The sequence below is a fragment of the Prinia subflava genome, chromosome 3 (assembly GCF_021018805.1).
Source record: "Prinia subflava isolate CZ2003 ecotype Zambia chromosome 3, Cam_Psub_1.2, whole genome shotgun sequence".
NCBI classification, from domain to species: Eukaryota; Metazoa; Chordata; class Aves; order Passeriformes; family Cisticolidae; genus Prinia; species Prinia subflava.
In genome coordinates, this window is record NC_086249.1 from 84,281,634 (window position 1) to 84,304,294 (window position 22,661).

Sequence of the window (22,661 nt, forward strand, 5' to 3'; positions counted from 1 at the left end):
CAATCTGCACAGTTGTAACAAGACATCTTGTTATTCTGCTTCTTCTCCATTTACAAAGCAAAAGCAAGGAATGGTTTTCCTTTCCATGGAAACTATCCAGAACCTGCTTTGATTGATTGAGTAAAAAACTAGAAACCTTCTCAAACCATGAGCAAGCACTTAATTTCCCAGCATTCCCCAAATCAGAAAAGAATAAACTACATTGCCTTTGAGTGCATGGGTCCTGCTTGGTCTGAAAAATGAATGAAGACCTTTGAAGAAAAAAAAATGAATGATATGTTGCATCCTTGAAGTAATGTGAATTTGTCATTGATTTATTTAACACAACTCGCAGGAAATACCTGGAAATAAAGGAAGAAATTATGATTTAAATTTAGCGTCCTGTATCTGCCTTCATTTGATAAATGATTCAGCAGATGGAGTGACATGTAGATTCAGGCCCAAGAATGTAAGTCCTAGAATAGATCTAGTTTCCCTGTGAAAGTTTTTATTTCTATGAAAGGGACTCAAGATAGATATCCTATACAACTGGCATATCAGCAGAGAAAGAGTATGACAGACATGACATATGGCCAAACACTGCTTGAGTGTAAAAAGCATTCATTTGATGTTTTTAAATTGTAGTTACATTTATTTTGAAAGAAATTGTATTTCATAGGTCTCTCATTGGGAGTATACTTTCATAAAAGGGGTAAAGGCAAACATAATGGAAATTGTAACACGTTAAAAAAGTTAAGTCCACTTTTGAAGGAATTTTGCAAGTATGCAAGTTTTGACTTAAAAAAAAATGTCTAGAGCCAAATCTTTCTTTAGTTAGGCTCCAAGACTCCCACTGGCAGCTGTGAAAATTCTGGACTAAGGAATAAAACATGATCAGATGCTTTGTTTGATCCTAAAAGATTAAATGTTTGAATTTGGGTTTGGATTCTATTTTCTTCCCTTAACATAAAAAGAAATCTACTTAATACAAACATAGAGAAGTAATTCAGCACCCAAGAATATCTCTAAATTCACATAACTGTTAAGTGAAAGCTGGACAAATGATTAAAAGTGCTTGATTCCTACCACAATGCCAAATGCTGACTTCAGACTCCTTTACAAGATGTATTATTATTAAATACTGTATGACCATTTTCCAAATTGGAAAACTACTATAAAATTAAAAGATCTAAAGATGTATCTGATATGTTCAAGGAAAATAGCCAGATTAGAAAGTACCACATGGGCAATCTAGTTAAAAATCTTAAATGCCTCTTTTTTTTCTTCGTTAACTACTCACACAAGAAGCTACATCCCTGCCAGGTATTTAGGGACATGCTTCCTCTTGAACACTGCTTCATGATTTAGGGCCCAAGGGTTTAACCCATAAAAAAGAAACTAAGACATAATTAAGTGCTATTTAATAGGCAACATATCCACAACCTAAATAAAGTTGTATACAAACTAGATTTTTAGCCTGCACTGAATTTTTGAAAACAAAGTTTTATAAAATATTCTATAATATAAATTGGAAACCTTGTATCTTCAGCAAAGCCCTTCTCATTTAGTTCTATATTCTTGTTCTAATCAAATACCTTTTACTTTGAGTAGCTCAGTTCTGTTTACCATTACGATAAGTACGCATTTTGCAACAGCTTACTATTTTCTAAACTGGATAAACTTGTGGGGCAAGGAAATCTTTGCTTTCAGCTTTTGCAAAATGTAAATATTAACAAAACACTTTACATTACTGACATGTTTTGATCAACAGAAAAATAAAAATAAAGCTTTTATTCTAACCATATTCTAAAATACGAGCATGAGTTCTATGAACAAGCAAAACTTTAAGGAATATCCGAAAGAATTCATATGTTTAAAAGTAAGTTAACATTTGCAAAACTCTGTTTGCTATAGTTTGTTGAAACATGGGCCTATTCACCACCTTGTAGCAAATATTTCTATAGCACAAGAGATAAATCTTAATAAAATTATGCACACTATCCAGTAAACAATCCTTGACTGCAGAAAAAGTATTGACATTGTAAATATATGCTGAAATATACACAAATTTCTATTAATAAATCACTTTTAAAAAGATAAACAATTATACTAATTTGTCTTCCCTAAAACATCTATGAATGAATCAAATAGAAATTCGTTCAAATACAAGTACATATAACACTACATCACTGTGGGTTTTTTTTTACCTAACTCCATACTACTACTGTTTGGAGTTCCTTATTTTCTAAAAAGAAAGAAAACCAGTGAATACATTATTTGGAAAATATTTTTTTTATTATAAAATGTACAGTATATTGACCTTAATATTATAAAACACTGTAATGTATCAGAGTCTTGTAAAGACCAATAATTTATAAAATGAGACCAAGTTCATTGTTACTCTTTCTAGTCTCATAGTCAGATTAAAAAATACATATAAAATATATAATGAATTAATTGACCATATAGTCCTTAGTAGCTGGCAAATGTATGTTCATATGTTAAGGTAGCTAATCTCTGTATGTATTTTTATTAAAATAGATCACTCTTATTTGCTAATTTAATCTTTGATTTTGAAGAGTTGATAGAAGCATGAACAGAAAGGTTAACAATATTCTATAAGCCTAGATTATGTAAAGGCACTGCAGGGTATAAAAAAAATCTTTTACTAAAGTACTTCTATCACTGCAGCTCACTTATTAACAGTTAATACTTCTTTGGTACTTTTAAGGTGCTTGTTAGAACAAGAAATAACTTTGGACTATTGACGATAGAGTACTTTAGGTCACAGATGCTATTGGATAGCATGAAAAACCACATTACACTGTCTTAACAATTTGAAGACCTTTTTCAACATGTTAGTCTTCTTAGTTTCAGACTTACTGCCATATTGAGTACAAAAGAAATGCAGATTAATTCTTTTTCTTTCCCTCTCCTTAGTCATTGTTGCAAGCGGTACTTTCCTCATTGCACTCGTTTGGCAGTGACTTGAACACCAGTATCCAGTCAAAGGCACTTGTTTTAGTCTTAGAATATGTGTACGTAGGTCGTTTTGGAATCACTGCCTAGTATATTCTTAGCAGTGCATTTATAGAAGCCTGCATCCCTTTGAGTGGACTGCTGGATGACCAACGACCCCTGAGGATGGAGGAATTTGTTTCCATACAGACGGGATTGAGCTCCTGTTGTCAGATGTGATTTATCTGGAAGCTCCCATGTTATTTCTGCTTTAGGAATCCCAATGGCCATGCAGTTCAGTTTAACTGAATTTCCAAGTCTGGCATAAATGACAGGTGCTGGCTCACTGGTGATCCGAGGAGGATAAGCGATCACAATGACAGGCACGGGCATAACAGAAGTGCCATACTCTGTTGACACTTTGCACAGGTAAGTGCCCCTGTCAAATACAGAAGCCTCACGCACTGTCAATGAGCCATTTTCCATCAGGGAAAAGCGACCCACAGCCTGGGGGGCATCCATAACCATACCATTGGGCAGTGTCCAGGAGATCTGTGCCCGGTGGTTTGCCTGGGTGATGCAATGAAGCTGCAGAGTTTCTCCATTGATGATGCTCACCAGGTTGTTGTACTGGTTGCTAATTTCTGGCCTGAGTCCCACCTTGAGGAAGACTACTCGTTCCACATAACCTCCTGGGTTTCTGGCTGTACAGCGGTAAGTCCCAGCGTCCCCAGCAGATAAACTGCTGATGTGTAAGATCCCATCCCTCTTATGGTAAAATCTGTGCAGGCGACTGCCACTCAGCACTTCGGAGCCGTTGGGAAGGATCCAGCTCGTGCTGGGTTTGGGGTTCCCCTGGACTGAGCAGTTGAGATTGATGCTGTGCCCAGCAATGGCAGTGATCCTTTCACTGACAGGGTCTCTGAAGGAGGGTTTCTCCAAATGGTCTGTGATGAGGAGCTGCACAAGCAGTCTGGCCTCCCCGCCTTCGTTCCGCGCAATGCACACGAGCTGCACGGCGTCTGTCTGCCTCACGCCTCTGATGTCCAGCGTGCCATTGCGATGCACAGTGATCCTGTTCCCATAGTAGGGAGCTGGTAAAACTACTCCTTCTGGAAACGCCCATAACACACGCGGAGCAGGGATGCCCTCAGCTTTGCAGTCAATAAGTTTTCGGCTGTCTCTGATGGCTGTCTCCCTCACAGATGTTATTGCATTGAGATGGCCATTGATTCTAGGAGGCTGAACATCAACATGGATCCAAACGATCTTCCGATCTTCTCCAGCACTGTTCCGTGCTACACAAGTATAGTTACCACTGTCAGATCTTTGGGCCTTTTGGATGAGGAGGGTGCCATCTCTGTATATCTGGTATTTGTCAGATAGGGCAGGAATTGGCCTGTTGGTTGGGGAAAGCCAAGTCACTTTGGGAGTGGGTTCTCCTTTGGCTTCACATGCTACTGTGACAACATCACCATAAGGTACGTTAACAGTGATGTATGTTTTGTTCCTGATGGTTGCAGGCTCCGCCACCACTTTGACCCGCACTTTCATTTCATCCTTCCCAATCTGGTTTTCAGCATAGCAGGTGTAGTCCCCTTCCTCTCTCAGCCCAACATCATTGAAGTACAGGGTTCCATTATCGAAGACCACGTACCGCTTTGTCCGGCTGCCGCTGTCATCCGACTGCATGAAGGTATTGATCATGCTGCCATCTGGAAGACCCCAGGAGATCTCTGGGTTTGGCAGACCTGTGGCTACACAGTCAACTTTCAGGTCCCCTCCGTACTTGACCTTGTGGTTATTCTCATTCTTATGTTCTATTTTTGCTGGTTTCATCATCACATTCACTTTGAGGACCACGTAGTCGTCCCCTATCTGATTGCGGGCCACACACAAATAGTCCCCTGCATCTTTGTCTGTAACTGAATGAACAACCAAAGTCCCATTGCTGAATACTTTGATTCTAGTCTCCAAAGTGCTGTAAGGAAAGACAAAAAGAACCTAACATGAGCCCCATAATCACATCTTGGGTACTAACCACAGAGAGAAATCTCTAGAGGGGAATAACAACTCAACAGCATTAAAAAGAAAAATAATAGGAGAGGAAAATTGATATTGTTAAATGATTAGATGGGCAGAAATTTCCAGAATATTCACCACCAAAAAGCAAGTGAAAAAAAAATTCTACTCACTTGTAACCAAGTAATTCTGTTGTGTTTAATGACTTTAATGCTCTTTTTGACCATTAAACATCCACTAAATACCAAATTATGTTGGTTTTGACTCTTCTGACTACATGTACGTTATTCTATAACATTGAAATATGAGATCTCTTAATTATATAATCCACACGAGGCTATATGGACCATAATGGAGTCTGGTACCTGGGTCTTCAGCTAAAAACAAATAAAGATGAAGAACTTCCTCTGGCCTTGGGTATAAATATTAGGATTTAGAAGAGTCGCATTGAAGCAAACTGTTGCTAAGCTTTGAAATAAGGAAAAAAAGTTTCCAGTATGCTATAAAAACTATTAGTCCTTTCCACTTCACTATGGAATTGGTGTGTTGTGGTCAAAACCAGCTTCCTCAGTAGTAACAGTTTTCTCCCCAAAGAAGATCTCCAGTATTTGAAAAGCAGCCCACATAAAGATCATGAAGGAAAATGCAAAAGAAATAGTGGTTTTTTACTACCACTATAACGCATAAAATGCATTCTGGATTTTGTGCTATCTACAGATTACCTAAATATATTTTTGTCAATATAAAAATTATGACTATGTTCAGCTGTGAAGAAAGTTGTGCCCAATTACGTATTTTAATTACAGTGCATTTTGTGTCTGTTTATAGTGCTCAAAGGTGAGCTACGAATAATTTATAGCACAGAAATTTGTTTTCAGCCATGTGTTAGGACAGTTATTGTAGGTTTGTAGAAGTGATATTTTACTTGATATTGCAAACATTGGGGGACGTATTGTTTTAGGCATTTATATGCACCAGGTTTGCACAGACCTTATTGTGTGGTAACATTCATTTATATATGACGTTAAAATGATCGTGTTTGTTTAAATAATTATAAATTGATTTATTTGCCCTGTATTTACTGTGTGTAATGATTTGCCTAAGAGATATAATTCAATGATTTCTTTTCTCCTGGGGAAAAGCAGGCACCTGTGCAACATTATTCAGACTAAGCACATTGAAACAAGCAGTACACAAGCTGTATATCTGGACTTTTTACTATGTTTACAAGTGGCTGTAAAAGACAAATAGTGGCAGCTTATCATAAAAACTTGAAGCTAACTTTTCAAGAGTAATACTGCTTTCAAGAAAATTATGCTAAGATATAACTTGACTATATTTTGATATAATTTCAAATTCCTTCTTAAGGATTGTGTGGATCTCTCAAAACCCAAAGAAGTCAGGAATGAAACTTGCACATATATGAGTGGGCTCTTCTCTAAGTTCATCTAAACTGCAATTTACCTGCTACACCCCATATAATAATATACCTGTGAAGTGAATCAATCATCCTTTTGGAAGGCAACCTCCATAATATCCGAGGCCAGGGGTCACCAGAAGCACTACAGTCCAAATGCAGGATGCCACCATATGTTACATCTGTTCTCTGAGGAGAGCTCCCAGTGATCTTAGCATTGGATGTGTGCTTCTTCACATGGAGTTGTACTGCTCTCCTGGCAGCTCCCACCATGTTAGCAGCAATGCACTCGTAGGTCCCACTGTCCTTGGGGGAGACGTTGCGAATGTAAAGAGTCCCATTGGGAAAAACAAATAAATTCCCATTGACAAACTGAGAAGGTCGGACTTGTGTGCCATCAAAGACCACCCAGCGGATGTTGGGAGGAGGTGCTGCTTTGGCAGTGCAGTGGATGTAAATACTGCTACCAAGGGGCAAGGAAATGTTCTCTTGCTTGTCCTGCTGGATGATGGGGGGTAAGGCTGCAATGTGCAGCCTCACTGCAACACTGTCAGCTCCCGCAGCGTTGCTTGCTACACATTTGTAAACTCCTCGGTCTGAGAAAGTTGCTTGCTTGATAGACAAGGTTCGATTTTCATGAAGCATTATCCTGCTTTCTGTGGCTGTGACTGTCTGCAAAATCTTCCTGTCTGGGAAAATCCATGAAATTAGTGGGCTTGGAGTCCCACTAGCCTGACACTCCATTGCTATGGTCTCTCCAAAGTAGACCGTGACATCTCGATAGCGGGAAAGTAAAATTTTGGGCTGATGGGCTACAACTGTGAGCACAACAATCATTTTATCTACACCATGCAGGTTCTGAGCTGTGCATAAATACTGTCCACGGTCCTGAAGCTGAGCATTTCGGATAAGGAGAGTACCATTTTTCCAGACTTCAAATCTTTGTAACTTGCTGTTGGCTGTCATTAGAGCTCCTGTGAACGTGAAAGGAAAGAAAAAGTCAAAGGGTTTAAAGTGTACATTATTGCATAAAGATGTCTTAAGTGAGATTTTAGGTTTATTTATTATATCAACACCAATTTCAACTTCAGAAGGCCCATATGAAATCTTCTGACCCTCTCCATTGCTCAAATTAGTCTTGATTCCTATTGCAGAACTAACCACTAGCCTGCAAAGGTAGATGGTGTGGAAATATTTGAAGGCCTTATGTTTCAGGATCCCTCTAAAATCTTCATGTAACTTTTCTGTTCCTTTTGCATATGGAGATGACACACACATCAATATTTAAGGTAGCAATGTTAATAAACCCATACTCACAAGTATTTCCATAATAAATTCTAACTGCTATGAATAAGCAGAGTTGTCTGCTTTTCACAGAAAAAATTACTCTTCAAAAACAAACTCATTAAATGGTAGAGGTTTTCTTTTACTACACTGCAATTTTACTACACACAGAAACACTGCAAATCTATTATTACTTGTAAAGATTAGTCGCAATTAATCATTTTCTCTACAATGATTATTAAGTGACAAGAAGTCTTTTTCATTATTTTGAACTACTCCTGTGATCACGTTGCATTTCTGTGCAATACTCCTACAAACCATGTCGAAGAACATATTTTTCTTTGTCTTACCTGTAGAGACTTTTGTCCAAGTAATAAAAGGCTTGGGTTCCCCAACTGCATCACAAGGGATAAAAGCATCTGCTTCAGCAAGAATGGATATGCTCTGAGATGCTTTTGTGATAATTTTAGGTCTTTCTCCATGTACCCTAAAATTAGTGGAAGACTGAATCACAGATGAATTGTGTGGCATAATGGCTCCCACGTAAGGAACAGACTGAAATTTTTGATGATGATGATGGACACTTTTAAAAGGATGAACTGTAGTGGTTATTTGTGGTTTTGTGCGATGAGAGAGAAAGGCTGGAGGGGTAATCTTGAAAATCACTGGTGGTGATGTAGTCGTTGTGATATGTGGCATTGGAGGCACTGGAACAGCTGTAGCTTTCTGCACTGTAATCCCAGTAGGTAAGACCTGAGCAACCTTCTTCTCAATTGTGCCTTTTGGTGCTAGTTGACTAGGAACATCTGGTTTAGGATGTATATTTAAGTGAGGGAATATCCTTGTTCTGTTGAAAAGGAATGGTATTCTGGAACCGGGGTAATAGGGGATCATTTGACTTGGTAGCCTTCCTGCTGTGCCTCTGTTTTCTGGAACGTGGTTATTTCCAAAAAATCTTGAATTAATATTGTATCTGTTCTGACCCTGATTACTGAACTTGTTTTCGGTTAATGGATTTGTTTTGTTAAATGGAGAGGCTTGTGTTGGGGTAGTTGTTTCTCTCTGGGAAGCAGAAGTTTTTCTGTCCTGGATGGTGTGTGCTGCATATGCTGTTATCTCTGGTTTGTTTGTGTAGTGAAGTGGGCCCTGTGTTACAGGAAGCTTCACGGTGCCTCTTACTGGAATGTGCTTTGGAGGCACAGCAGGTAGTCTTTGGTTGATGCTTGGTATCATTCCAGCAGGTGGATGGGGAAGATTTGGATTTAGCAGTAAACTGTTGTTTGACTTGCTACTATACAACTCTTTGAATTGCTTCTCTCTTGACTGTATGCTAATCCTGTTTTCGTTTGAGGAAGGAGTAGGGTGAACATTCTGTTTTGAGGTCATCACTATTTTGTCACCACCTGCTCCAACTTGTTTTGCTTCTGGGAACCTTTCTTTATTGAACGCATTACTCTCCTTGGTGGTATAATGAAGAGGATGTGAAGTGCTTGAAATGGAAGGGGGAAGAGTGACAAGTTTTATAAATGGAATAAAAGCAGTGGATGTAACAGGCGGCTTTTCAGTTGTCCGCAAATGATGAAACACATGTAACATAGATTCCTCTCTATCCAAGGAAGATGGCTCTGTCACAGCCTGGGAAGTAACAGATTTCTCTGTCTCTGTAACTGGAAAAATCTGAGTTTCTGCAGTAGTGAAAGAGGAGGATAAAATAATTGTATCATATTTCTGAGGTGGCTTAGCTTTTGCTGGTGTTTCTATAGATACTGTGGGCTTCCATGGCTCCTTTGAAACTGAGAGGTCCTCAAAAACTTCGACTGTGCCAACAGGAATACTTAAATCACTCATAGTGGGATATGCCAGCTGGAATGTTCCAGCAGTTGTTTCATTAACCACAACTTCTAAGTCAAATATGTTAGGCTCTTCTTGAGATTTTGGTTTTATTGATAGTATTGAGCTGTTCCTATATGCAGGAGAAGTTGTTGTCCTTGATTGTTCTGCCTTATGATCCACAGTTTTAGAATCTGCTTTCGTGTCCTTGGCAGAGACATTGTCTAATGAGTGGTATGCTGGCACTTCACTTTGCTCTGGTTTCAGAGGTACACTTAACTCTTTTGTGGGAAGCGCATCATGTACAGCATATGATGATAAAATTGTGTTTGGTGCAGTCACTGGAAGTTCCAAGGTTTCAAGGCTAGTAGGGCGTGTCACATGTTTACGTTCAGGGGGAGAAGTAGTAGGCCTAAAAGAGAAAGTTGTGATCACGTCTCTGATTTTTGTAATTTTCTCTGTGATACCTGAATCAGGAATTAATGAAGGAGTGGATTCCATATGCTCCTCTTTCCTAGCCTGTATTTTGATGTTTTTAAGATCAGGCCTTTCAAGGGTTGCAGAAGAAGTTTTGGTAACAGCTTCAATTTTAGATGTCCTTGGAATTACAGGTATTGCCTCCGTGCTTAAAACAACATGGGGCAAAGGCTTTGGTCTTTGTCGGATTCTGTTTGGCCTTCTCCTTCTCCCATAAGGCCTTTTTCTACCATGCTGAGTAATACGTGAAGGCATAGTCTTTCTGTATGGAGTTGTTGTGGTGGCAACAGTGGTCAATCTAGTGATGGAAGAAGCCGTTTCTAACCCGTCTGCTGTTTTACGAGGAGCATAAGCACTATGCAAAATGAATATGGGACTTTGTTTTGGAATAGCCTGGTTTCTAAGTTCCTCTATCTGAGAATTGTCTGCATAACTGCTGGATGTGCTTTCTTGAGTCACTGTATTCTTGTGAGCTTCAGGTTCTTCTTTACTCTGAACCCTGACGGGTGTGACAGCTGGAAAACTGTTACTTAAGTCTGATGTTTTTGTATAACTTGTGGATATTTTTTTGCGCTGGTATCTTGCATCATTGCCCTTTTCTCTAACAAATGGAAAAGTAGATGAAGAAACAGTAGTAGTACCTACAGAACCTGTTGGGATTATCTCATCAAACTGAGAAGGTGCTGAAGTTGTGGTGTCAACTCTAATTGGGCCCACTTCATTTAAGTTCAGGCTTGTCTCCAAGGTGCCATGAAGATGCACAGTCTGAGACTCAGCAAGGAGAGTAGCATCAAGTGGTAGCTCAGCAAAAGCAGAATTTTCTTCAGATATAGAAGATACAGATTTATCTACATTTGCCATTGTGAATAAACTGCTCTGGGCATTAGGAAAGTTTGTCACAATTTGTTTGGCTAAAGGTTCTTCAGTAAGGGAAACTGAATCATCCGTCCCGGCATCAAGATGCTGCTCCCCTTGCGGTTGTGGAGTTGCAGAGACAGGAGGCAAATATGGACCTGATAATGCAATTTCTACAGTGTCCACACTTGCAGGTGTTTGTAAAGCCCTGTAGTTGGAAAACGGTTCAGTTTCTGACTGTATTACTACAGACTGGACTGAAAACACTTCTGTGTTCTGTGAAACAGTGACCGAGAATTGCTCATCTTCACCCACAGGTGATGCATCCGCAGAGGAATCCACCACATCAGCTCCTGTCTCTGTAGGCGGAGGGCTGACTAAGGGATAAGGGGCAGGAGTAGTTTCCTGCATGACTGATGGCAGTGAAGTTGTAACAGAGATGGTTGGAGCTGTTGTTGTTCTAGGAAGATTCTTCCCACGGACCTTTGCCAAAATGTCAGCCCAATGCTGTGGATTAATCTGTTTGCTTGCCACATTAATTCTCCTTCGAGATTCAAATACTCTGCGGCCTTCTGCAACATTGCTGTCTTGGGTTTCATCAGTACTTTTCCAGATTTTCATTTTCCTTCTGCCCTTCTTCCCTTTTTTAATTTGAGCCTCTGGAACTTGGTCACTCTTTTGTTTAAAAGGTATTTCCCAGTCTTTTAGGCGGTTCTTTCTTCGTGGGACCTCCTCCATTCCTCCTGCCCCTGATCCCTCTTCATCATCTATGACCCGCCCTCTTGCTTTTGACAAACCTTTTGAGCCAGGGCGCTTCTTTACTTTTATTCGTTTAAATGACCTGTCAGACACCATTTTATTTACGGTGACCCTTACAACAAACTGATCTGATCCCTGCTGATTGACAGCCACACACCTGTAATGGCCACTATCAGTGACATGGCTCCTTGGAATAAGCAAAGTACCATTGGGCAGCATATAGCCTTTTGAAGAGTTTGATAAATCATTGAGTACCTGACTGTTTGGGAGAATCCAGCTCAGCTGCGGGTCTGGGATGGCAACTGCATTGCATGGCAAAGCTATTGGATCTCCAACGTTTTTTTCAACTCTCACTACATCTGAATCAGATACCTGAATAGCTGCAGGCTGCACAACAACTCTGTAAGCCATTATGTCCACATCATCTCTCACTTGGGCAACACAGTGGTACACACCTCCATCAGTGTAACTCACTGCTTTGATTATTAGTTGGCCACTACTGAGAATGGAAAACCTACTGTCTTTCTCATTAAAAGGTGCCTGCAGTTTAGTCCCATCTGGAAAAAGCCACTGAATGGAAGGGCTCTCAGAAGCTTTCACACTGCAGCTCAGCTGACACTCTGACCCTTCCACCACACTCTGTGCTGTCCTGGTGCTCTGATTTTGCTCTATCATTACCCAGTTTCTCTGCTGCCTGGTGGTTTTCGTATGAATTGTCTGAGAAAACACAGTAAAAAAAGATAGCACCACTTTTTTCCCTGTACTCTGGCGCCTGTTTAACTGGATATTTATAAGAGGCTGCATGACCCAGGAAGGCTCAGCCAGTATTTGAGCTTTTACACCTGTGTAGTAAAGAGCATCATAGTCTGAGCCTTGCTTGTACTGATAGCTTATTTTAGGCTCTTTTCTGAGCATAAGTTCCCTTTCTAATTTGACAGGTACTTCACTGTAGTAAGCTATAAGCTTCCACAGTTTTTCATAGTTTTCTCGATTCATTGGACATTCAAAATCCAGTGCAATTGTGGCATTTATATCTATCTCCTGAGTCTGGATTTGATTCCACTGAATTTTGGTAGAATCTGTTGGTTTTTTGATTTCACAGTTCAGGTGAACTACATTGCCATGCTCATCAGTCATATTTAGAGCAATGTTCCATGGTGAGGACTGAAGTTCTTCCAGAGGGGGTTCGTAACTGTCGTCATCTTCCTCATCTTGAGTACTGCTATTTTGCCTCAGTGAAGACTGAATGACAGGCTTCCTACAGGAAATATCTTTCAAGTTTTGAATATCTTCTTTCTGCAGTTGTTTTGGGCTGCTGCACTTAGCACACAGCTGTCCCCCTTCATAGGCTTTGTCCTTTTTGCATTTTAAAACACCTGCAAAAAAAGGAAAGGAAGAAAGAAAATAAAGGGGAAAATGAGATAAATAAGCTGAAAAATTCTGTTCTAGAGTTAGACAACTCTCAGAAGTATGAAATAAACTTCATGAGGATTGCATTATGTCACATGACACATAAGGCAAGACTTACAGAATGGCACCTCTTTGTTTTAGAGCTGAATGGGCACCCAATCTCAATCTGACCATGATTTCTACTGACTTTAATGAGAGGATTGAATACTTCATCCTTCTGAAATTTAGATTCACTACTTCTGAATTAAATGCCTAGAAACTGAAGTGTGCAGGGCAACACTGAAATCAGTAACAAACTACTCTGGGTCTAAAAGTCTGCATTTGTGACAGCCTGACTTGTGCATCTAATGTGGAGAGGAGTGGGACCTTTCAGCTTTAAAAAAAATACAGCATTTACCAGAGAAATGCTGGACTTCCTCATTAAATAATCCAGGAAGCTTTTTTTTTCTCTCTGTTGATTAAGAACAGTATTGGCAGTACACAAAACATTTTACTGTAGCTACCAAAATGGACTGACTAGTTCTTGCACTTACAAGCTACTTATCAGCAGAAAAAAAAAAAGGTGCCATTTCTTCCCTCACCTCTGAAACAATTGTAAACTTTGTAATAATACAAAAAAACTAAAACAGAGAGGGAAAGCTAGACCAGGAAATTACAGTCTTGACTCCTCTCTTCTGTCAATGCAGACTGTTGTCTGCAAAGTAACAATCACATATTTATTACATTGTTCTGCTCACTTGAATGTCAAATGTTACCTTAGGTAATTAGTTTGGAAGCATATAGTAAAAGAAAATTTTTAAAGTTATTCTAGGAATAAGTATCATCCTGAAGAATGAGGGATCTTTGAACGAATGAACAATATACCAGTGGGTTATATGGCAAAATGTCAGGAGAAAGGGAGATGCACAGCAAATTTTCACACCACTATTTAAATTGATGTTTTGCTAGTCTGAAAAATCAATTTTCTTGAAGCGGTGTTACAAATGGAACACACACACATATATATATACATATATGCAGTTTATCACTTGCAGATTCAAACAGGATGTTTCAAAGATAAGGAAAAACTGGACCACAATCAACTTGGCAGTGGCTACACTAGTCTGAAGAAATTTAATAACTGTGGACAGAATTTCTGAAGAAGTTAATGTTATAGTCATATATAGATACAAACCCAGTCATACATGAAAAAGGCATGGATAAATTATTCCCCCATTCAAAAATCACTACTGTTTTAGTGTGAAGAGGTAACCTAACTGAATAAAAATGCTAGCAAGCCAAACACTGCACTAAGGAAGGAATGTTCAGCTAATATGTCATTACAATAACTTACAGTAAAACTTAAGTACACTCATTACACATACACACACAATTTGGATTAAGAACAGAATATAAAAATTTTACAATGTAAGATTGTGAAATACAGTATTTTAGTTAGATGACTCAAGTATCTGTTTAGTGCAGAAGATTTATATTACTCATTCAAGCATTGCACATTCTTAAAAAGCACTGTCCTACAGTCATGTGCAAAACTGCAATGAATTATGTATTCTAAGATGACAAGACCCACCATAACTCACCACAAGTGCTCCAAAATCATTATATAAACCTTATGACTCCATCACTCATTTGAGACATCTCCAGTTACAATTAAATGCCAATTTCCTCTTAATATTTTAGCAGTAGCTTTGGTGTGACACCAGTTCCTCTGCTGAACTGAGAACTCTGCCCAAACTGTAAACTGACACTCAAACCTCTCCTCATTTTGTGTTTTCCTGATTATAAAACTCTCTTTTTTGCTTCTGCACAGAAGCCTTCCAGCCTAGGCACTGTGATACTATTCTCATCTCTAAGCTTGAATGAAGATAGACAAACTATTTTATGAAAAAAAAATACATGGTTGAAAATAAATACATTGCAAGTACTTGAAAATACTTAAAATAGATTTGCTCCATCATAAAAGGAAGTTGCGGTCAATGAAGAAACACGGATGGACATGAAGAATGCAAACCACAGCCTCAGTGTTAATAGATTCAAAGTTAGAGGGCTTAAGCAGGAATTTGGTAACCTGATTTCCTTCCTTCCTTTGACAAACAAGTTCAAATCCAATGTTACCACATTCTGTTAGAGCATATAGTCAGTAGCTTTGTTGGTTGAGGACAATTGGCAGCACTTAGCCAAAGGTGTATGGCTGTGCAAGCAAATGCAGTAAAAGGTTATAACCCCTTTTCAGTTATAAACTTCACTACCACTTCCATCATCCCAAACATAATGGCTAATTTCTTTGCTCATAAATACATATTTTTCATCTAATGAAACAAAACTGCTTTCTTTTTACAGTGTTTTTTAAATACACACATTTATTGAAAAGTAACAGGATTTAATACTGCACAGACATTATGTTGGTAATAATATTCAGGAAGTAACAAAACCATCAACACACAGAAAAAAAAAATTCAACATTATAAGTTCAATAAACACTGGTAGCTTATGCTCCTACCTCCAAAAGCTTCATTCCACTCAAGGAGCCATTTCAAACTGCAGTCACAGGCCCATGGATTTCCATGAAGGTAAAGATTTTCCAGCAGTGGCATGCCCTGAAACATCCCTGCTGGCAAGGTCCTAAGAGCATTTTCAGATAGGTACAGATGCCTTATTGTCGACAACTTGAAATAATTAAGGACCATAAATGTTGAAAAGGTGTTGGGGTGAAGCTGCTGAAGCAAATTTCCTTCTAGGTGGACAAGTCTTAGAGAAGTTAAACCATTAAAAGCATTTGGATGAATAAACTCAATTCTGTTGTGGTCCATGTGCAGTCTCATTAAACTTGAAAGTCCTTGGAGAGTTTGGCCAGTTATTGCTTTCAATTTGTTGTAACTAATTTTGAAAACCTAAACAAAAAACCAAAACAAAATAAAACAAAAAATAACCAGAGATATTTTTTTTAATCTAAATCCAAATAGACTAGCAATCAAGTAAATTTTTTCCTTCAACTCTATTGCACCACTGAAAAATTATATGCTGGTCAGAGGTAGAATAAAACTGAATGTTAGCATTATCAAGTTAGACATAGGCTTTGTTAATAGATATCCAATGCATTTGTGGGGAAAACGATACGTTAATCCTAAAAAGGAACTATAAAGAAAAGGTTTTGCTTTCTGTTATTCATGGGCATTAGTTTTGAAACTTAGGAAAACCTAAGCATTACCTGTAGAGACACAAGATCTTTCAAAGCACCATTAGGAATATTCTGAATGTCATTTCCATGTATCATGAGCAATTCCAATTTTGTAAGTCCTGCAAAGGAGTTTTCATATATAGACTGTATACTGTTGAACCTGGGGAAAAAAATCACACATGCTGTTACAATTGATACACTGACTGTCATGAACTGCAAATGTAAAATTAGTGTAACTAATTAAGGCCCCTCCAGGAAAAACTAGAGGGACCTTAATGCATTGTCAAAACGCCAGAAGTTATTGAAAGACTCTTACAAGGCCCAAGCATACTTAGTTCATGTTTACATTAAGATTTCTTTTAACTCACTTTGTGGCACTTTAGCCATAAATTAGAAGTAAAAGTAATAAATAGGAGTTTAAGTTCTAATAGTTGTCAGTATGTTTTTCCATGCAGTTCAGTTTATAGAATAGAAATAAGTTAATGGCCTGTGGCCAAACCATGATGCTATGGAGCCTGGCAAACTAGACAGACTGCAGTGTTGCCAAAGCAGCATTTAAAAATAAATAAATAGAGATTTGGAGAGTAAACATTAAAAATGGGTTATCTCCCAAACAGCACAAGAAGCAGTAAGTCACATCCTGCTTCACTCACTGTAACAATTACATAATGTAATTGGCTACATGAACTAAATACATAAGATCTAGGAACTGACCTTACAATTACATCACTTGATCCTTGAAATTCCTCTTAGATAAGGAATACAGAAAAACTACTCTTTGACAATAAATCAGTTTTGCTTTGGACAAGCAAATCAGGCTTTATGTGCCAATTTGGAAGAATTACATTTGGTGGCCTAGCTCTACATTTGCAATTTTCATATGTATACAGAAAATTAAATGTATTACCTAATCTAGGCATGAAATCTTAAAATTAAGCTTAGAATTTTAGAGATTTTTCCAATTTATTAGTATTTTCTAGAAAGCAAGGGAAGACACAGCATGAAATTGAAATACTTTGAATATGGAGAAAATACTTCTGTTATCGATCTAAAGATTCTTAATTTGCTTAAAATTTATAACACTGTATTAATATCTTTAGTTCTTCTGCAGATCCCTTAAGCTTATAGCAGACATGTTATTTAAAGTCCTTATTTCAAAATCAGTCCTTTGAAACAAAATTATCTTGTTTAAATAAAAATTTCTCCTAAATAATATCCATTTGGAAAAATAATCTTTACCTTCTAACTACATAGCACTTAAAATAGCAATATGATAAAAGCACTCCTTCAAAGCAAAAGTGTAACAACAGTTAAGACTGTTTCTTCCTGGGAAAGGACACAGCTGAGAAAATGTCATTTGTAGTGATGAAATACAAAGAGAAGAAATGTCTTTTATGCTAACAGTATATCAAATAATGTGCTCTACTAAAAAAACAGCCCAAACACCTTAATAACTTAGAAACCTACATTCCATTTTCAAAAGCAATTTAGAGATTGGAGTACGTATTTCTTTAACATAGCTTTACTGAGCACAAGAGCATTTTAAAACTAAAATTAAGCTTCAGGTGGACAGAATGTTGGTGGATAAAAATTTTTATATAGGGAAGCAAAAAACCCAACCAAACCAAGGTCACTACTGCCAGTCATTGCGTGATCAGTTGCAGCTTACAGGCCTTGAGGTTGTAAGGATGAGTTCATCATGGGTAGTGGGGCAGCCCTGACACCAAGCAGAAGAGGACTGTGACTCTTGCACCGTTCCGTGTCGCACAACGACCCAACACGGTACTTTTGTGATATGAAGCTCACCAACTGTCTCTGCCTTCTTGTCTCAAAATCTGACAGATGTGAGTTGGCAATGTCCTGGCAGAGGAAAGTGAGTTGGAGTCTGAGCAATCTCTTCCCAAAATATGCTTATATTGTGCTCAGTTGCTTGAAAAAATTGCAACAATCTCCAAAGGCAATGGATCAGATTTCTTTCCACTGTATTCATTTAAGATATGCTATATCTCATTGTTCTCCAAAATGCTACTGGGTTACATCATAGAATTTTACTCCTACTGTATTTTTTTTTACATCAGGTATAAAATTCCATATTCTGTGGCACTCTCGCAAGAGATTTAGTTAAATATCTTTTTTAATGCACTCTATACTAAATGTTCTATTTGCCAAAAAAGAACTGACATCATGGTATAAATATTTATTTGAAAATATTAGTAACTTTTGTTTGAAACAAAAAGTCTAGGCTAATTTATGCATGCCAGCAGCTGCAGTGTTTGACACACAGCACCCAGAGGTGAGTCCCCATCTCTGTGACTCCACTCGGAGAGGCACACACAGACATCCTGGTTTGCCACGAAGCGCTCCAGGCCTCTGCACTCCGAGCGCACGACTGTTTGCTCCAAGGCGCCATACGAACCCGAAGTTGATTCTTTCCACGTGCTTAGGGATGCGTGCCAGCACAGCCGCCAGGGAGCGGAAGGTGCAGTGGACCTCGGTGGGGAGGTAGCAGGCGCAGGGCGGGGGGCAGCCCAGGGCGCCCAGCGGCAGCCCCAGTCCCAGCACCAGCACCACGGACAGCGCTCCGGCCGCCACCCGCTCCCCCATCTTGTCGCCTCCCCTTGCCTGGCTCCTCCTGCATTGTTGGGGACAGGGAGGAAGAAAAGAGAGAAGAAATTAGGATTTTTAAAAATTTTAATATACTCTTTATATATTTTAAACCCTTTATATACCTAGTGTTTACCCACATTGTCTAGAAAGTCTGCAGATAATCAAGGCCAAGATCAATTGGAAAGCCATTTTCTTTATTCTATGTCATTTTCTACTTCAATGTCAATTTTTCCCCCATTACTCACTTCTACTAAATACCTATTCTAAAAAAGTTATGCTATGTCCCTATGGTAATACATTTTATAAGCTTATTCTGTACACCAAGAATAGTACTCATGTCACAGAAAAACTAGAAAACTTTTAGGGACGTATCTAGCTCAAGCAAATTGCCAGGGCTCCCTCTACAGTCAACGAAAGAAGAAAAAACAACCAAGCCATAATCACAGATTAATTCTATCAACTATGCACCTCATCAAAAAACTAAAAATAGTACAGTTGAGCTTCATTAGGTCCCAAATTAGCAACTCACCTGACCTAGCTGCCTAATTTTTAGACAGGGTATTAACTTTTGGTAGGGTGAAATGTGGTTCAATGAATCTCATTCATAATAGATATGGGAAATGATTGAGATAGAAAGTGAAAGAAAGAATTGGTTGACCACAGATCTAGACTGTCATCCTTTGCAATGGGTTGCTCTGTTATATTGGATATACTCTTACATAGCAATCTAGACCAAACAGGTATTATGACTGAAAACTGATAAAACTAGACAATTTGTTTTAAAGCGTAAGCAGAGGCCTCAGAGGAAATTTTATGATATGTCTACCAATACTCAAGTTCAGACTTTTGGAATTGTGTGTTGATGTCTGCATGGCTAGAACCATGGGGAGTCATTCAAAGGAGCACAGACAAGAAAATGCAACTGTTCTTGACCTTGAGCATTAGTAATTTCTGACAGTCAAAAAATTTATGTCATGTCTTATTACCCTAACTTATTAAGCCCCTAACTCTGGACAAATGATCTTAAAACATTCCTATTCTTATTCCTACCAGCAGAAGGGTTTGAAAGCTTTTCAAACTAATGCCATGCAAGAATACTAGCTGCTATTAGTAACAGAAATTTAATATTCCTGCTTTTGTACAACACTGTGGCAATGACAGAAAGGCATTCACTTGAACCAGGTATTATTAGTTCCATTAGTTATTTGCTTGTAGTATAAAAGTCAGATTTTTTTAGGTCTGCAAGCAACAAGATGCACTTTTTTTTCCTCCTAAGATTACCATGTGCAAACCATTACAGTTCAAAGGAGAAGCTCGTTGGGACGAAGAGTTCTCCCAAATATCCATGGTCAAGTTAATGAGACACTTAGCTTTCTTTACGAGACAAATAGCTTGTAATTTGTTTAAGAATTTCCAGGTGCTGCTTTCCTTTTATTCTCCTTAACGAAAATTCCTTCTAAAAAACAGCCTACCCATTTCGATTCCTTTTGTGAGAGGTCCCTTTCAGGACGTGCTCACTGAGGTGAAGAGGAGGCTGCAGTGACTTGTGAGGGGCTGGGGCAGGGCCGGCCGGCGGGACTTACCGTGCTGTGCCCGTGTCCGACCTGCCCGCTCCTCCGGGATGCTCCGGCCTCTGCGGGAGCGGCTGCCACCGCGCCGCCCCGCCGCACGGGGGCGCCCTCGGCCGCCCCATCGCCATTGGCTGCCGCCACCGCCCGCGCAGCGCGCCGGCCAATGGGCTGCGGCCCCGCCCCGGGAGGCGCGGCGAGGGCGGGGCCCCGAGTGGCGGCGCTGCCGCACGGCGCCTGGCGGGGAGGTCGGCGGGAGGGGCGGCCGGTGCTGCCGGCGCGGGCGGTATGCCAGCAGCGGCTGCGGCGGAGGGGGCTGCGGGGGAGCTCCAGTCCCCCTCGCCTCCGCGTTTCTTTCTGCCGTACCGGAGGACAGATGCTTCCCATTAGGCAAGAATGTCCCCGCCGGACGGGGCGACGGGAGCGCTCGGGCTGAGGGCGGGCGCCGACACACGGCGGCACCGGCCGCGGGACGCCCGACGGCCGCCAGCCAGGCAGCCGCGCGGCGCATCCGCCTCCCCGTCCCGCGCAGTCCTGCGGGGAACCCCAAAACCCAACGCGCCCCCCGCCCCGGCAGCGGTGGCCGTGCGCTGCTCCTTACCTGCGGCCGGGCGAGGCTCTCTCAGCAGGCGCTGCCCGCCGCTCCCGATGCTCCGGGGGGCTGCGGGCGGCCGGCGGCGCGGGGCCGGCGGTCACCTGGACCCCGGCCTCCCCTCCGGCACCGGCTCGCCGAGGCTCATCGCTGCCTGCGGTGGCGCGCCTCGACGCCGATTTAGGACTCCTCATGGCCCGTCATCCTGCGGGATCGGCCGCCGCGGCTGGCTCGCCCCGAACAAGCATAAGCGATGCGCGGCAGCCGGGCAGGCACCGCCGGGTGCTGGTTTGTATTGACCGCTGTTGTCTCCGAGCGCTCCCCTTCTCCGGATGCCCCACGAGCCCGCCGAAAGTCGGGACGCCGACAGCCCTCAGCCCCGGCGGGAGCCCGGCGCGTCGCCCCGGGCGCTGCGGGAGCTCCGCGGGCCAGCGGGCGGGCGGGCGATGCGGGCGGCTCCGCGCCGCCGGACGGGCCGCCTGGGCGCGCAGCTCTCCCCGCGTCCCGCCGCCCGCCGCCGCATGGGGACGAGGGGTGCGGGAGCCGGGGCGCCTCCTCCGCCCGCCTCCCCGCGCCGGGCGCTGTGCAGGGGGAGGCGCGGCGCGGCCGCTCCTCTTGCGGGGTGGGCGGCCCCTGCGGGGAGGGGGCGGCTGCGGGCGGGCCCGCCGGGGGCGGGGGGCGTACAGCGGGCTCGGAGCCGGCGGACAGCGGCCGCGGCAGCCGGCATTTCGCGGGGGTTCGGGACGTGAAGCTTACGCAAAGTTTGTCTCTGGGACCTGGGGACATCCAGCGCGGTTGGAGCGCTCAGATGTGCAGCTACGCGCTTTGTGCGCTCACACACACGTATACACAGAAGAGTTCAGCCACATAATCCCTAACCTGGACCGACTAGTTAGGGTTTCTTTCTCTTCCCATAGTGATATGGTGCTTAGAGACATGGTTTACTGGTGGGCTTGCTTGTGCAGGGTAAATGGTTGGACTCGATGATTTTGAGGTCTTTTCCAGCTTTAAAGATTCTATAGTCCTTTGATATAGATCTCCCATCACAACACAAAGAACCAACCTGACATTAATCCTTATATTTCATACTGGCACGATTCTGCTGCAGAGACTTGTATCCTGTATATGGGAATTTGGTCTGCAGTCAAACTCAAGGAAAGACACTCCAGTAAATGCATATGAACAGAAAATCTCAGAACTGAAATACAGAGAAAATTACAACAATAGAGGAAAAGACAGGAACTAGTAATTAACCAGACTGAATGTAGACCCAGTCATTAATTGCCTTTTACCTTTAAAATCCACCAGAGAAGCAAACTTTCATTTGAAGTCATTAAATCATTGACATCCCTCTTCTCAATTTCTCTCCACTATTGGCAATTCTTTTCAGTACACAAAAGTAAGCCTATCTCTAGTCCAACGAAAAATGCATGATTCAGAAGGCCATGCACTTGTGTCTAATTGGTTCCACTGTGTGGCTTTTCAATATGCACAATTTTCTGTTCCCTAGATCGGCAGTGTGGCAGTTTCCCTCATCTGTTCTAAAAAGCCGAAGAACTCAGTCTTTGAAAGCACAAAAGAGTTGCAGAAATGAGCGTAGATGCATCTTGAGTCATAAGAATGCCTCTGAGTTTTGATATGGACCTTTCAAATTCCATCTCCAAAGTAAATAAATATAATGAATGGCATTATGTTCAGGGCTGTAACTTGTGGCAAGTGGATCAT

The 22,661-nt window shown here is 41.1% G+C and overlaps 1 protein-coding gene across 2 annotated transcripts; it reads right to left on the bottom strand.

The window, feature by feature from the left end:
• Positions 1–629: 629 nt before the first annotated feature.
• MXRA5 (matrix remodeling associated 5) lies at positions 630–21,508 on the bottom strand. 2 transcript variants are annotated; one of them, XM_063392795.1, is made up of 7 exons: positions 20,946–21,508; positions 18,586–18,801; positions 16,200–16,329; positions 15,492–15,882; positions 8,011–12,957; positions 6,450–7,350; positions 630–4,918 (listed from the first exon to the last, which is right to left on the bottom strand). In XM_063392795.1, exons 1-7 carry the CDS (start codon positions 21,128–21,130, stop codon positions 3,007–3,009), a joined length of 8,682 nt encoding a protein of 2,893 aa, XP_063248865.1. In that variant the 5' UTR covers positions 21,131–21,508; the 3' UTR covers positions 630–3,006. The 2 variants fall into 2 exon arrangements, with proteins under 2 accessions (XP_063248865.1, XP_063248867.1); XM_063392797.1 differs by lacking the exon at positions 20,946–21,508 and adding an exon at positions 20,360–20,390.
• Positions 21,509–22,661: the final 1,153 nt, after the last annotated feature.